General features: G+C 42.5%; 1 protein-coding gene across 1 annotated transcript in view; it reads right to left on the bottom strand.

The window, feature by feature from the left end:
* The window catches only part of LOC123991088 (plexin domain-containing protein 2-like), a 172,038-nt gene that overhangs the window by 36,657 nt on the left and 120,351 nt on the right, over nt 1–15,030 (bottom strand). The window contains exons 7-9 of the mRNA XM_046292284.1: nt 14,344–14,443; nt 3,416–3,511; nt 2,550–2,631 (exon numbers count right to left, since the gene is read on the bottom strand). Coding sequence (XP_046148240.1) covers nt 2,550–2,631; nt 3,416–3,511; nt 14,344–14,443 — 278 coding nt within the window. The remainder of the gene's footprint in view (nt 1–2,549; nt 2,632–3,415; nt 3,512–14,343; nt 14,444–15,030) is intronic.

Raw genomic sequence — 15,030 nt, 5'->3', positions numbered from 1 at the left:
CATTTTTTTTTATGCATAAATACGTTTGCTCACTGTTCGTTGTTGGCATTTCCTACGTAAGTTTGCCCAGTTTGCCAATGAAGTAATCGTTCAAATAATTGTCAACAGCAAATGGTTTTGTGACGAATAAGCCATCTGATTAAATGAAAGATGGAGTTGAATTTGTCTACCTGCCCATAATTTAATTTAAAGTACTCCATTATTCTTTATATCATTGATCTTGGCTTCGTAATACAGTTTCTTTCTTCATTTTGTTGAGTCTAGTCACATAATTTCTCAATTCGCAGTAAATCGGCCAGCCAGATGTGCAGCCAGATTTATTAGCCACCCCCCCCATCTCCTTCAACCATACAGTTTTTCAATTCCTATGCAAGCTGGGCGAGCTAGATCAAGTTGGGCACGCTATGCAAGCTAGAGCTACTAATCTGAGTGTGTAGGAATGGTGAGACCATCATTACACTCTTGGCACGGCACACAATCTATCTCCCACAAACGATGCAATGTGATTGAATAAAATACAGTGTGGCCACAACTGTATTTTAAAAAGCAACACTCTTCGTCTTTGGAGCCTCTTCCACCTTTGACGTGGTGGCAGTCATTTTGATATTACTGTAAACAAATCCCGCACCGATCGCCTCTTCTCACCAAATTAGCGCTCAGCAATATGGGCAACCACAGCCAGTCGCTGGTCCATAGCAATGCCTTGCATGCTTTATTAGCTCCAACACGCCTTTTATTTTCCAACCCAGCCCAGCACTCAGCTTGCATACATCAGAGGCAGCAACAAGCTGATTTAGCCTGAAACGCAATGGGGGATAAAAAACCCAGCATTCACCTTTCCAGAGAGTGGGGGAACGAGAGAAAGGGAGCGAGAGGGGAGAGAATCAGAAAGGCAGATAAAAAAGAAAGAGAGTAAAGCCAGGGAGAGGGAGATATAGTTCATTACAGCCGTTCTCTAAAATCATAGGTGTCTCTCTTTCATTAACCCGCGGCCCAACAATGCTGCAACGCATTTAAATTGGCTTGTTCAAACTGTGTATTCGTTTGCCTTTTCGATTGAAGTTTTTTGTTGAGGGATACAAAGGATGGAGCGAGCCCCAACCGCGTGATGCAGCACGCGCACATTTCTATCTCATTAAAAGGCAGCATAATTAGGCCATTATAATTCAGATGTAGATTGTCTCCGCAGCTCTGAGGGATACAGAATACATGTAGATTGTGGTCCTGTATGGCTCAATTGGTAGAGCATTGCGCTCACAGTGCCAGGATTATGGGTTTGATTCCCAGGGCCACCAGTAAGTAAAATGTAAACACACATGACTGTATTATTAGTAGAGGTATAGTTTGATGGAGAGAGGAGACAGAGGAAAAAGCTAAACCCTGACCTTTTGGCACCTCATAAATTCCCAGAGGCCCTTGTAGGGATAAATGATATGTTTAAAATAACTGTGGGGTCATTCAATGATGGGTGCATAAGCCACTTAAAGGCTTCTTCACAAATGGCACCCTTTTTTACAAAAGTAGCGCACAATGTGGGGAATAGGAAGTGGTCAATGTGTAGAGACATACAGTATGAGAAGGAATTATAGTAGTCCAACTGAGCACATCATTTCCGCTAACTCCGCAGACATTTTCCAAGAACTGAGGCCCAGAACTGTTCAGTGCACTTGATAACTAATGGCTTGTAACTTGGATCAAACGCTGAAACAACGCCCCAACAGCACTCCCACAATGTTGTCCAAACTTACATCGTTCACATCACACAAGGCAGGAAATACACCATTTGTGCAATAACATTTTACACGGTCTCCAATATTTAACTTTTTGTGCGAGGGTGTGAAAGAGAAAGACAAATGGTTGATGGGAAGGGGGAAGAGAAGGGAGAGGGGGGGGGAGACAGAGTAGGTGTGAGAGAGCGGATGTCTAGGTCGCAAAAACAAGAATAACGGGTGGAATATCATGCTTTTCTCTCTCTCTGCTAATCCAACCTGCCTTTCCTTTGCACATCATCAGGAGGAGAAACCAACAGAGCGTCACCAGGACTCACTGACTTCGTCCCAACTGGCACGTGATCCCCTTAATAGTGCACTATATTTATGACCAGGGATTATTGTCGAAAGTAGCACGCTATATAGGGAATAGGTTGCCATTCCGGATGCCGTAATTGAGCTCAGAGGGAATAGTCCACTGGAAGGGAAGGGTCAGACTCCATATGATAGCCAGATGTGATACATACACCTCACACTCAGTAGCTAGCTAGCATGTCAGGGGTACTGAGTGACGAGAGGTAATAGCAACATTGGAAGGAGGGAGAGGGAGGACAGAGGGACTGACCGCGCGACGGAGAATGAGGGGAAGATAAACAGAAAGATTTAGTGTTGGATGGAAGAGAGAAAAAGACATTGGCCCGTGTCCCAAATGGCCCTGGTCAAAAGTAGTAGTAGGTAGTAGGGTAGGTAGTAGGTAGTAGGTAGTAGGGTGCCATTTAGGTAGTAGGGTGCCATTTGAGAGGGAGACAAAGACAAGAGGGGTATAGAGGATTGTCTGACCTGCGTAGGAGGTGGCACCAGCTGCAGTTGAAGTTGATCTGGGAGGAGATGCAGCTGTCACAGCTGGTGAACTGGAGACACGCTAGGGAGGGAAAACGACACACACACACGTTACAACACACCTGTTGTATTTGGGCGCATGTGACAAATGCATCTTTATTTGTTTTTGACATGTTACAACACACACATCACAACACACACACATCACAACACACATATGTTACAACACACATATCACAACACACACACACATCACAACACACATATGTTACAACACACATATGTTACAACACACACATCACAACACACACACACATCACAACACACATATGTTACAACACACATATGTTACAACACACCCATGTCTGCTGACTCACAACACTGGTCCGGAGCTCTTAACAAGTAAAAATTCAACTTAGAATGTTGTGTTTGATGATGCAAAACTGGGGCCATATTGCTGATCCAGGATCAGGTCTCCCTTGTCCATGTTATCTTGTGCATTGTGATCTAAAAGGCTAAACAACTGACGTGAAATTAGAAAACCAACTCTGAGACGCCTGATACATATGGGCCCAGAGCTGAACAAGTCAAAACCAACATAGAAATCCATATGTGGATAATTAGAAAGTTGTAGTTTGCTAATGCAAACAGATCATTCTCAAAAGAGAGGAGTTTGACACACAGGTGTCCCTGAAATGATGGGATACAGTCTGAGGATAAATCTATCAGGCAGACATTGAACAGACCCCTCTATATTTCACCTATGACAAGGTCTAGAATCTAGACTAGTTCATGGGGGTCTACTTGTGTTGTCATCATCATATATCATATCGTGAGCCATGTCTATTGAGAGGAATCCATCTTACTCGGTAGAGGCATCATCTCCACTGCTGTAGAGTTGGTGATTTTGGTCTTTGTCAGCTCCACACGATGGTACTCATAGATCGTTCTCCGACGAACATCTGGATGTGGTGAGGGAGAGAAGGAAGGAGAGAGAGAGAGAGAGAGAGAGAGAGAGAGAGAGAGAGAGAGAGAGAGAGAGAGAGAGAGAGAGAGAGAGAGAGAGAGCGAGAAAACACCTGTCACAAATCTTCCTCAGAGAGCTGAAACTAGGACAAATTGTCCCCAAAGAAGGGAGTGTGAGAGCGAGAGAAAAATAAGAAGAGAACAGAGAGGCAGAATCAGGCCATAAGGGAAGAGAGCTACCACAGAATTTATTTATTATTTATTTTTCCCTCTCTCGGTTTGTGTCCAACAGAGAGCCTGCCACTTGGCAATTGGGTGGGAAGCAATGTCCCACTAGAGCTGATATCAATCAGAGTCCCTGTTGAAAGCCCCCAGTTCCTCCAGGCAACTTCCCAAATGGCACACTATTCCCTATATAGTGCACTACTTTTGACCATGGCCCACTTTGGTTAAAAGTAGTGCACTATGTAGAGAATAGGGTGCTATTTGGGGTGCAGGCCAGTGACTAGAGTCATCTGCAGAAGGAGACACCAGGCAAGGTAAGCGGAAGAACAGCAGTCCCTCCCTGGACCCTATAACTCAAACCCTTTTTCAATCCCACTGTAAAATGGCCCACTTGGTTTTGCAGTACACTATGCATAGGGAGAAAGGCTCAAAGTATTATATATTCATGTAAAGGCATACTGTAGCTCTACCATTGTAATCTCATAAATGTAACAGATTTGCTAGTTTATACCTGAATTCTAGTAATTTATCTGGTGTGGCTAAATCAATGTTAAGTGACTGAAATTCCTGGAATACAATGGGACGTTTATACAGTAAATCAGTGAGAATAATTATTTTATAAAGCCATATGACATTGTTCGATATATTACAGTTTTTGTGAAAATGTTGCCTGCTAATGCTAACGCTAAATGCTAATGCTAACGCTAAATGCTAAATGCTAGTTTGCTATGGTTGAGAAGCATATTTTTGAAAATCTGAGATGACAGTGTTGTTAACAAAAGGCTAAGCTTGAGAGCTAGCATATTGATTCCATTTCATTTGCGATTTTCATGAATAGTTAACGTTGTGTTATGGTAATGGGCTTGAGGCTGTAGCATGATCCCGGATCCAGGTTGGCTCGACGCAAGACGTTAACAAAAGGCTAAGCTGTGTTTTCCTATATTGCACTTGTGATTTCCTGAATATAAATATTTATAGTAATATTATTGTATGTAGCGCTATGCTATTCAGTGGTTGTTGATGACACTTATCCCGATAGGGGGGATTGCAGCCATAACAGGTTAAAGTAATGAAATACTGCAAAAAGTATGTTTTTTGTTGTTAAATTTCGTCACACCAGCCTTCGCTTTGGCTCCCCCTCCTGTCTAGCTCAGGTGTTTGCAGTTGACGGTCTTCTAGCTGCTGCCCAACCTACTGCTGGCGAACGTCCTTCACTCATCAACCCCGGACTTGCCTCGTCATCATTACACACACCTGGTTCCAATCCCCACTCTATCACTGTATTTTTACTCCCTCTGCCATTTGTCTTTGTCGGTCATTGTAAATGTTACTTGTTTTCCTGAGAGGAATCTCTCCTACTATTTCCTGAGTACTTTATATTTTTCACTTTGGGTTCGCCCTGTGCCTTTTTGTTTATGAAGATATATTTTGAGCAAGACAACATTTGGGTTTTGTCCCACTTTGATCTATAGTCCTTACTAGGAAGATGGCGCAGGAGGAAATGGCTGCCATTTTATTGGTTCTTAACCAACCGTGCTATTTTGTTTGTTTTTTCGCATGGTTTGTACCTTACTTTGTACATAATGTTGCTGCTACCGGACATAAGAACAGCGATTACCCATCTTGAATTGCACAAATCATTTTTGTACAATGAGTCAGACAGGAAGGATATACTCCAAACACCCGAACAGGGCCTCATCTCCGTCATTCGCTGAAGAAAGAAGCTGAGATTTCGCAGAAAGAGATCGGGGTACCTTGTGTGGATCAGGCGACGAGTGACTAATCAGCCTTTTACATCCGTACTGCAAGCTAACGTTCAATCGCTGGAAAATAAATGGGACGAACTGAAAACACATATTCTACCAACGAGACATTAAAAACTGTAATACCTTATGTTTCACCAAGTCGTGGCTGAACGACGACATTAATAACATACAGCTGGCAGGTTATACACTATCGGCAGGATAGAACAGCAGCCTCTGGTAAGACACGGGGGCCTATGCATATTTATAAACAACAGCTGGTGCACAATATCTAAGGAAGTCTCAAGGTTTTGCTCACCTGAGGTAGAGTATCTCATGATAAGCTGTAGACCACACTATCTACCTAGAGAGTTTTCATCTGTATTTTACGTAGCTGTCTACATACCACCACAGACTGATGCCAGCACTAAAACCACTATTCAGCACAAAATGCCAGCACTAAAACCACTATTCAATGAACTGTATACCGCCATAAGCAAACAGGAATATGCTTATCCAGAGGCGGCGCTCCTAGTGGCTGGGGACTTTTAATGCAGGGAAACTTAATAAATCAGTTTAACCTTATTTCTATCAGCATGTGCAACCAGAGGGGGGAAAAAACTCTAGACCAAATCTGACCATAATTCTATCCTCCTGAAATTAAAGCAGGATGCACCAGTCCATCGGTCAATAAAACAGTGGTCAGATGAAGCAGATGCTAAACTACAGGACTGTTTTGCTAGCACAGACTGGAATATGTTCTGGGATTCTTTCAATGGCATTGAGGAGTACACCACATCAGTGGCTTCATCAGTAAGTGTATTGATGATGTCATCCTCATAGTGACTGTACGTACATACCCCAACCAGAAGCCATGGATTACAGGCAACATTTGCACTGAGCTAAAGGGTAGAGCTGACACTTTCAAGGAGCGGTACTCTAACCCGGAAGCTTATAAGAAATCCCGCTATGCTCTCCGACGAACCATCAAACAGGACTAAGATGGAATTGTACTACACCGGCTCCGACGCTCATTGGATGTTGCAGGGCTTGCAAACTATTACAGACTACAAAGGGAAGCACGGCCGAGAGCTGGTCAGTGATACGAGCCACCCAGATGAGCTAAATAACTCCTATGCTCGCTTCGAGGCAAGTAACACTGAAACATGCATGAGAGCATCAGATGTTCCAGACGACTGTGTGATCACACTCTCCGCTACCGATGTGAGTAAGACCTTTAAAGAGGTCAACATTCACAAGACCGCTGGGCCAGATGGATTACCAGCATGTGTACTCCGAGCATGCGCTGACCAACTGGCAAGTGTCTCACTGACATTTTCAACCTCTCCCTGTCTGAGTCTGAAATTACAACATGTTTCAAGCAGACCACCATAGTCCTTGTGCCCAAGAACACTAAGGTAACCTGCCTAAATGACTACCGACTTGTAGCACTCATGTCTGCAGCCATGTAATTCTTTGAAAGGCTGGTCATGGCTCACATCAACACCATTATCCCAGAAACCCTAGACCCACTCCAATTTACATACCACCCCAACAGATCCACAGATGACACAATCTCTATTGTACTCCACTCTGCCCTTTCACACCTGGACAGCGAGTAGTGCTTACGGCCCAGTACATCACCGGGGCCAAGCTTCCTGCCATCTAGGACCTCTATACCAGTCGGTGTGCCCTAAAAATGGTCAAAGACTCCAGCCACCTTAGTCATAGACTGTTCCCTCTGCTACCACACGTTAAGCGGTACCGGAGCGCCAAGTCTAGGTCTAAAAGGCTTCTAAACAGCTTTTACCCCAAGTCATCAGACTCCTGAACATCTAATCAAATGGCTACGCAGACTATTTGAAATGCATTATATAGGGAATAAGGTGCCATTTGAGACACATCATGAATATTCATTGTTCTAATATAGGTGAGAATACAGAACTATAGAGACATTATGCCCTATTAAAATGTGTGAAAAACAGTCAGTGTGTTGTTTCGGCACCAAAAACATCTGACCAATGCAAGGTACCGTCAGTAAGTCTAGCTAGCTACTGTATCAGCTGTCTTTACCCTGATACCACCCCTCTCCTTGCCTTCCCTATGGCTGGCTTCCTCTTGCCCCAGGCAGTGGGATTATATAGTGTGTAATGATAGCATGGATGGGGGGAGGGGAGATCTCTCACTGTCTGCCTGCCTGGGAATGCTCCTCTGTGGGCAGGCTGTCTAGACTCTGTGGCCTGGCTCGGTTTTCCTCCAGGCGATGGGAAGAGGTTATATTGCCCCTAGACGCTGATCTTGGATTTCCCTCAAACAGTTAAGGATTAGGATTGGGGGAGGGAAAACTGATCCTAGATCTGCAAATTGGGAAAACTTCATCCCATAGCCTGGGAGGGAGGAAGCTTTAATTTACAGCAAATACAGGCCGTCTCAGCCTGAGCATCAACAAGCGGTAATGAAGATTTAGCTGCCCTGCTCCGATACATCAAACAAAAGGAGCTTTGCAGAAGTGTAATATCAATTATGAACACAAAGATCATTAGGCCATAATCTAATTAAAAGCACAGACGAAATAATGCACTGGCCCAGTCAATATCTCACCAGATGGAAAATACAATGGTCTGGTACACACCTACACTCTTAGAAAAAAGGGTTAGAAAAGTTTTTTTTAGCTGTCCCTATATGAGAACCCTTTTTGGTTCCATGTAGAACCCTTTGTGGAAAGGGTTCTACATTGAACTCAAAAGGGTGCTACCTAGAACCAAAAGGCTTCTACTTGATACCAAAAGGGTTCTCCTATGGGGACAGCCAAATAACCCTTTTGGGTTCTAGATAGCACATTTTCTTCTAAGAAGACTCCTTTATAACAATGATCTATTATGAAAATTGGAATACCAGACCAGGAAATGATTTCTTATTCATTCACCCTTGCAAGTTGGATGAGAATCAATGGAAATGTGACATGGAGACCTTGTGCAATGAGTTAAAAACCACTGAGGGGATGAGGTAATCTAAATTCAGAATAGTGCTTTATTGCCAGAGCCTGTGTGCCTATAGGAACAATGGAGTCCAAAACTGCCGGGGGGAAGAAAATAATCGATGCGCAGGTAGATTTTCATTACACATACTGTTCCAACAGCACAGTGATAATAATAATTACTGTCTGGAACAGAATAGCACATAGTACCCTGACAGTGAGGTTAGTTCCCTATTCTTTTCCTACTCCCTCAGCCGATAGAAAAGCTACAGTTCTGTGCCAGTGTATTTCCTGCCATCAACATAACAATCATGCAGCTTTCATTTCACCGTCTCATTAATTCAGAATCCTTGCTACAATACGGCGAGATCTCTAGCTTTGAGCAGATTACCTCCAATATCTGTTCCCTGAAATCTACGTAATCACCCCAAAATACAATACAAATACAGACATTGGACATGGAAATTCAGCAATATCATAAAATGAATGGATATGATGAAAACGCAAGGACCTCTATCTGAGCTCTGACTGTATAATAATGAGGTGAGCAAATTGTGGGCCGGCTATTGTACCACAGCTTCCGCAGTGAATTAGCAAAAGAAAACACAGTCTGATAAGACTTAAGAATGCACGTCAGCAGGCAGACAGGTATTAAAATGACTGAGTCACTTCTGGTTTTGATAACCTCATCAGAATAATGCATGAGGGTGACTGGGAGTCTGGCTGTCCGTGCATCTGGCTGCCCAGCCCGGGGGTGGCTAAATAAAAGCCTAGCACCTGACCTGCTAAATATCTTGTCTGCACAAGCATATCTTCCCCCTGCTACCGCCAGTGCAGCACAGGCCAGGCCCAAACGCCATGGCCTGGAGATAGCTAGCTAGCAGCATAGAATATTACATTTCACAACTTGAGCGTGGCTTAAGGAGAGGGTTAGAGGGATCCTCTCCGGCTGCACTAGCTGTGTGTGCTCAGCCCAATATTGTCATGCCCTGACCTTGGTATTCTTTGTTTTCTTTATTATTTTGGTTAGATCAGGGTGTGACATGTGTGATTATATGTGTTTGTCCTATCTAGGGATTTTGTATGTTGATGGGTTTGCTACCAGTCTAGGGGTTTTGTATGTCTATGGTTGCCTAGATTGGTTCTCAATTAGAGGCAGCTGTTTACTGTTGTCTCTGATTGGGAACCATATCTAGGCAGCCATATTCCTTGAGTGTTTCGTGGGTGATTATCTATGTCTATGGATGTTGCACTCTGTGTTGATAGCGGTCATGTTCATTTTGTTTGTTTCGTGTACTTTGTGTTATTTCATCTTACATTAAAAGAATGTATTTACATCAGGCTGCGCTTTGGTCCTCCGATCCTTACTACTCCTCCTCGTCAGTGAAAGAAGAGCGTGACAAATATGCGTTAATTGGCAGCAGAAACACTTATTGACTCGCATGAGTTCCCCCCTCAACACTGATTACTCAGCCCTCCAGCTGCTTGGGCTCTTCTTAACTTCTTCGAGATAGGGGGCGCTCTTTTAAATTTTGGATAAAAAAACGTTCCCGTTTTAAACAAGATATTTTGTCACGAAAAGATGCTCGACTATGCATGTAATTAACAGCTTTGGAAAGAAAAAACTCTGACGTTTCCAAAACTGCAAAGATATTATCTGTGAGTGCCCCAGAACTAATGCTACAGGTGAAACCCAGATGAAGTTTCATACAGGAAATGCCCCAGATTCTGAAGGCGCTGAGTTCCAATGTCTCCTTATATGGCTGTGAATGCGCCAGGAATGAGCCTGCCTTTCTGTCGTTTCTCCAAGGTGTCTGCAGCATTGTGACGTATTTGTAGGCATATCATTGAAAGATTGACCATAAGAGACTACATTTACCAGGTGTCTGCCCGGTGTCCTGTGTCGAAATTATTGCGTATTATCTCTAGGTCCATGCGCGTTCCATTTCTTCAGAAGAGAAAGTCAACTGCCAAGGTAGATATGTGAAAAAAAACCTTGAGGATTGATTCTAAACATCGTTTGCCATGTTTCTGTCGATATTATGGAGTTAATTTGGAAAAAAAGTTTGCGTTTTAATGACTTATTTTTCTTTTTTTTCTTATCCAAACGTGATGAAGAAAACGGAGCGATTTGTCAACACAAATAATATTTTTGTAAAAACTGAACATTTGCTATCTAACTGAGAGTCTCCTCATTGAAAACGTATTCTTCAAAGGTAAATTATTTTATTTGAATGCTTTTCTGGTTTTTGTGGAAATGTTGCATGCTGAATGCCAGGCATAATCCTATGCTAGGCTATCAATACTGTTACAAAAATGCTTGTTTTGCTATGGTTGAGAAGCATATTTTGAAAATCTGAGATGACAGTGTTGTTAACAAAAGGCTAAGCTTGAGAGCAAAATAGATTTATTTCATTTCATTTGCGATTTTCATGAATAGTTAACGTTGCGTTATGCTAATGAGCTTGCAGATAGATTTACACAATCCTGGATACAGGTTTTTTTCGTAGCTAAACGTGATGCAGAAAACGGAACGATTTGTCCTAAACAAATAATCTTTCAGGAAAAACTGAACATTTGCTATCTAACTGAGAGTCTCCTCATTGAAAACATCCGAAGTTCTTCAAATGTAAATTATTTTATTTGAATGCTTTTCTGGTTTTTGTGAAAATGTTGCCTGCTGAATGCTAACGCTAAATGTTACGCCCATGTTATGTCTCCTGGAATTCAAATGATATGTTACGAATTTGTAGGTGCTTAAGATCCCATTCTTCTCTTTAAGAATCTATCAGTTACAACAATCAAATTCAGTACAGCTGTGATTCTTCTCACAACACTGTGTGATGTGTAAAAATGTGTAAACAAACCTGTAGCTTCAGATGCGCTCAGATATGTTGGCACCCTTGCACTTTACAATGGAGCAGAATGTTCAGTTTTTTGTTTTCAAAACAGGTTGAAGATATATTTTTACCCTGTAGGCATCTGCAGCTTACCACAGGTCAGAAAAATTACACAGTAAATGCAAAGCATTGCCTCCAACCAAATTAATTCGTATTTTGAAATCACGTTATCCAGCCATACTTTAAAGTATTAAATCTCAATTTCAGTTTAGATTTTATGTCTTGGTCCTGTGCAGTTGTAAATCAAACAAATACACGTGTAAACAGGCAACAGCCCTTTTGACCGACAGAAGCCCCAAGATGCTAATCCTGACCTTTCTCGACAGACAGACAGAGATATAAAAAATGCTCACCCACCGACCGTCAACCTGCTCTCTCCTCTCCATACCTATCACATTCGCCACCATTCACTAGGTATATGAGATATATGATATAAATGTGTCAAACCATGTTTTTTCCCAGGCATGGATACTGTCAAACAAGGACAGTCAGTCTTCACAACCAATCATTTGTTTCTAAGCCATTTCCTGGTCCTTCATCTTCTCATTAACTAGTATGTTATTATTATTATAGTACAGTATATTATTATCACTTCCAAAGGAGAGGCCTCTCATACAGAAAATGTGATCTTAAACTAATAGTTTACTTCCAAGGGGGCATTGTACAACTCTTTGGGCTGTATAGTATGTCCCTTAAACCAAAAGAAGTAAAGAAGTGATCCCAGTAAAGGTTTGTGAGAATGCTGACTCAGCATGTTACATTGTTTCAAGCAGGCAGTCTTTCAGTTTACAACAGTAGGGCTTCCGGAGGGAGTTCGGAACACACGCCGCCCTGGGTGTCATCTTTCATATTTAACACTCATCCCTGCATTCCTCTCCTCCCTTCCCTGCCCCAGATAGGCCTTTTGTCTTCCTCCCTACCCGCAGTAGGAGAGCTGAGGGGCTGCATCCCAAATCGCACCCTATTCCCTACATAGTGCACTGGGCTCTGGTCAACAGTAGCGCACTATATAAGTTATAGGGTGTCAATTTGGGATGCAACCCCAGGTGTCTGTTTTCACCAGCTGAGCGTAACAGAGGCTGCATCAAAGAGGGTAAGTCCTTTGGAGGCCTAAGAACTCTCAATACTGTCTACAGGAGTGTTATGGGAGCGCTGCTGTAGCTACTGTAACAAGAGCACCCTATTCCCACAGTCTTCAGAGAAGTAGAGAGAATCAACAACCACGGAAGATCAACACTCTCAGTGCAGCTGAGCAGCAGGTTTGAATTCCCCCTTATAACAACACTGAAACCCTTTCTTCCCGAACACAGAGGCTATGTTCCAAACGGCACCCTGTTCCCTATGTAGTGCCCATACGGCTCTGGTAGAAAGTAGTAGGCTATATAGGGAATAGGGTGACCCTTATGAAAAACCACATGATTTCCCAAGAGAAATGTCCACGTTTTGCACATGTAACATTTTATTTCACATGTGAAATGATGTAAAACCGTCTGGTTTTGAAACACTTCACATGATATTTCCCATTAAGTTGTGTGGATGTTTTTCACGCGATTTCACAGGTGTTGCCCAGCAAACAAAAAAGTTGTCACACAGTCGCAGTGTTTTAAATCTAAATATTTTACATAAAGGAATACATCGTGTATGTTTATTCATACAGTAATTCTTACTCAACATGTCCTCACCTTGAATGTGAACTCACAACCTCGTGGTTCACAGCATTCCGATCTCTTGCTGAGCCACCATGTCTGTGTCAGCGTTAAGTGATCATGTCAATTATAATCACTTTTATTAATTAAAGATGTTTACACTATTTTAGCTGAACAGCATACCGCCAACAGTACCATAAAACCTGTCGTACCATTTAATTTCTTCCCTTAAAAAAAAAGTTACATGTTTTCACATATGACAATTCCACTCACATGTGGAATTGCCTTTTCGTAGTAGTGTAGTTTCATGGTGACACGTGTTGACATTTTATATCCCCATGTTGTCAAATTTATTTCACATGAGATCATGTTTTCACGTGCTCACGTGTTATCATATTAACTTCACATCAGATCACATGTGAAATCCATGTGGTTTTTCTGAAAGGGAATCTTAAAGGTTTTTGAGTAGAGGTAATTATTACCCACAACTCAATAATTTCAGACAAAGTCCATAATTGTTTTTTTAATTGGATAAATAACTAGCTATAAAACTTTAAGTGGAAAAAATAGATTCTTCAAATGCCAAGTCCTATGAACCTATCATCAATACACGCAATTAAACTGATGAATACATCATTTTGACTACTCATTATTTTAGCAGACTTGAAATTAAAGCTCCTGATGGTGTTTAGCTGTGGTTGAAAATACTCAGAGTTTCTCATCTTTGCTCTACGTTGTATTAACTTTAATTGGCCTGAATTGGAAGGAACCTCATGCAAAGAGTCATATCTGGACCTGTGCCCATACTCACACCGTTTCTGTGAGGTGAAAACTTTGTTGGAGACGCCGCAGCGAAAGCTTGAACTAAACCCCAAAAGGGAGAAGCATTGAGAAGAGAAACACACCAAAAGTTTAACTTGCTTGTGATGGTGTATGAGAGGATGGAGAGGGGAGGACGGCTCATAGTAATCGCTGGAATGGAAGTAATGTGTTTGGTACTGTTCCATTCCTTCCATTCCAGTCAATACAATGACCCTGCCCTCCAATCCAAAGTGACACCAACCACTACTGGTGTGTTGTGAAGCAGTGAGTCATGGTGTGTGTGTGTGTGTGTGTGTGTGTGTGTGTGTGTGTGTGTGTGTGTGTGTGTGTGTGTGTGTGTGTGTGTGTGTGTGTGTGTGTGTGTGTGTGTGTGTGTGTGTGTGTGTGTGTGTGTGTGTGTGTGTGTGTGTGTGTGTGTGTGTGTGTGTGTGTGCGTGTGCGCGTGTGTGCGTGCGTGCGTGTGTGCGTCTCTGTGTGCAGTGGACGCAGTGCACTCTCTGCATCATGGTGACTCACTGGGTATCTGCTGGATCCTGTGGACCACCACAAAGGCATCGGAGAGGCCCACTTTCACCGGGTGATTGACGGAGCTGATCTGGGCCACCTCCATTGGAATCTGGAAGAGAGAGAGGAGGGAGACAGACATCCATCACCAGCCACCAGACCTGTCTATCTGACTGAGCCTGCTGGGAATAGGAACCAAACAGACCTTAACCAGACAGAGGCCTGACAGTTCCTGATGCTGATGGAGCGTTGTGGGAAATGTGTCCCAGATGGCACTATTCCCTACACCCTACAGGCTCTGGTCAAACGTAGTGCACTATATAGGGAGTAGGTTGCCATTTGTGAAGCATCCTACAAACAATGGGACTTAATTTACTGGAAGGAACAAAAAGCTTGTTAAAAGGATCTAATCTCCCAGTAAATCCATCAAAATGGAGGCGCAAATGAATAAGTCTGCAAAATAAGTCTGGCGGGCTCAAATTTGAGAATGTTGAGATCCTAGGAGAGAGACATATAGTGACATATAGTTATAGTGTGGTGAAAGTAGGTGAAATAAATAAGGGAAGTAAAAGCCACAGTGAGGGTTGTCTTTACATGGAGGTGGAAGAGTGGAGTAAAATAGAAGTACTCCCTGATTGAAATGGAAGAGAGAAAAAACATTTTAAAAAATACCTCTTTTGAAAGATAACTTTTATGGGG

This window comes from Oncorhynchus gorbuscha, linkage group LG12 (genome assembly GCF_021184085.1).
Source record: "Oncorhynchus gorbuscha isolate QuinsamMale2020 ecotype Even-year linkage group LG12, OgorEven_v1.0, whole genome shotgun sequence".
Classification (NCBI taxonomy): Eukaryota; Metazoa; Chordata; class Actinopteri; order Salmoniformes; family Salmonidae; genus Oncorhynchus; species Oncorhynchus gorbuscha.
The sequence above is the reverse complement of the archived record's forward strand: the minus strand, read 5'-3'. Positions and strand labels throughout refer to the sequence as shown.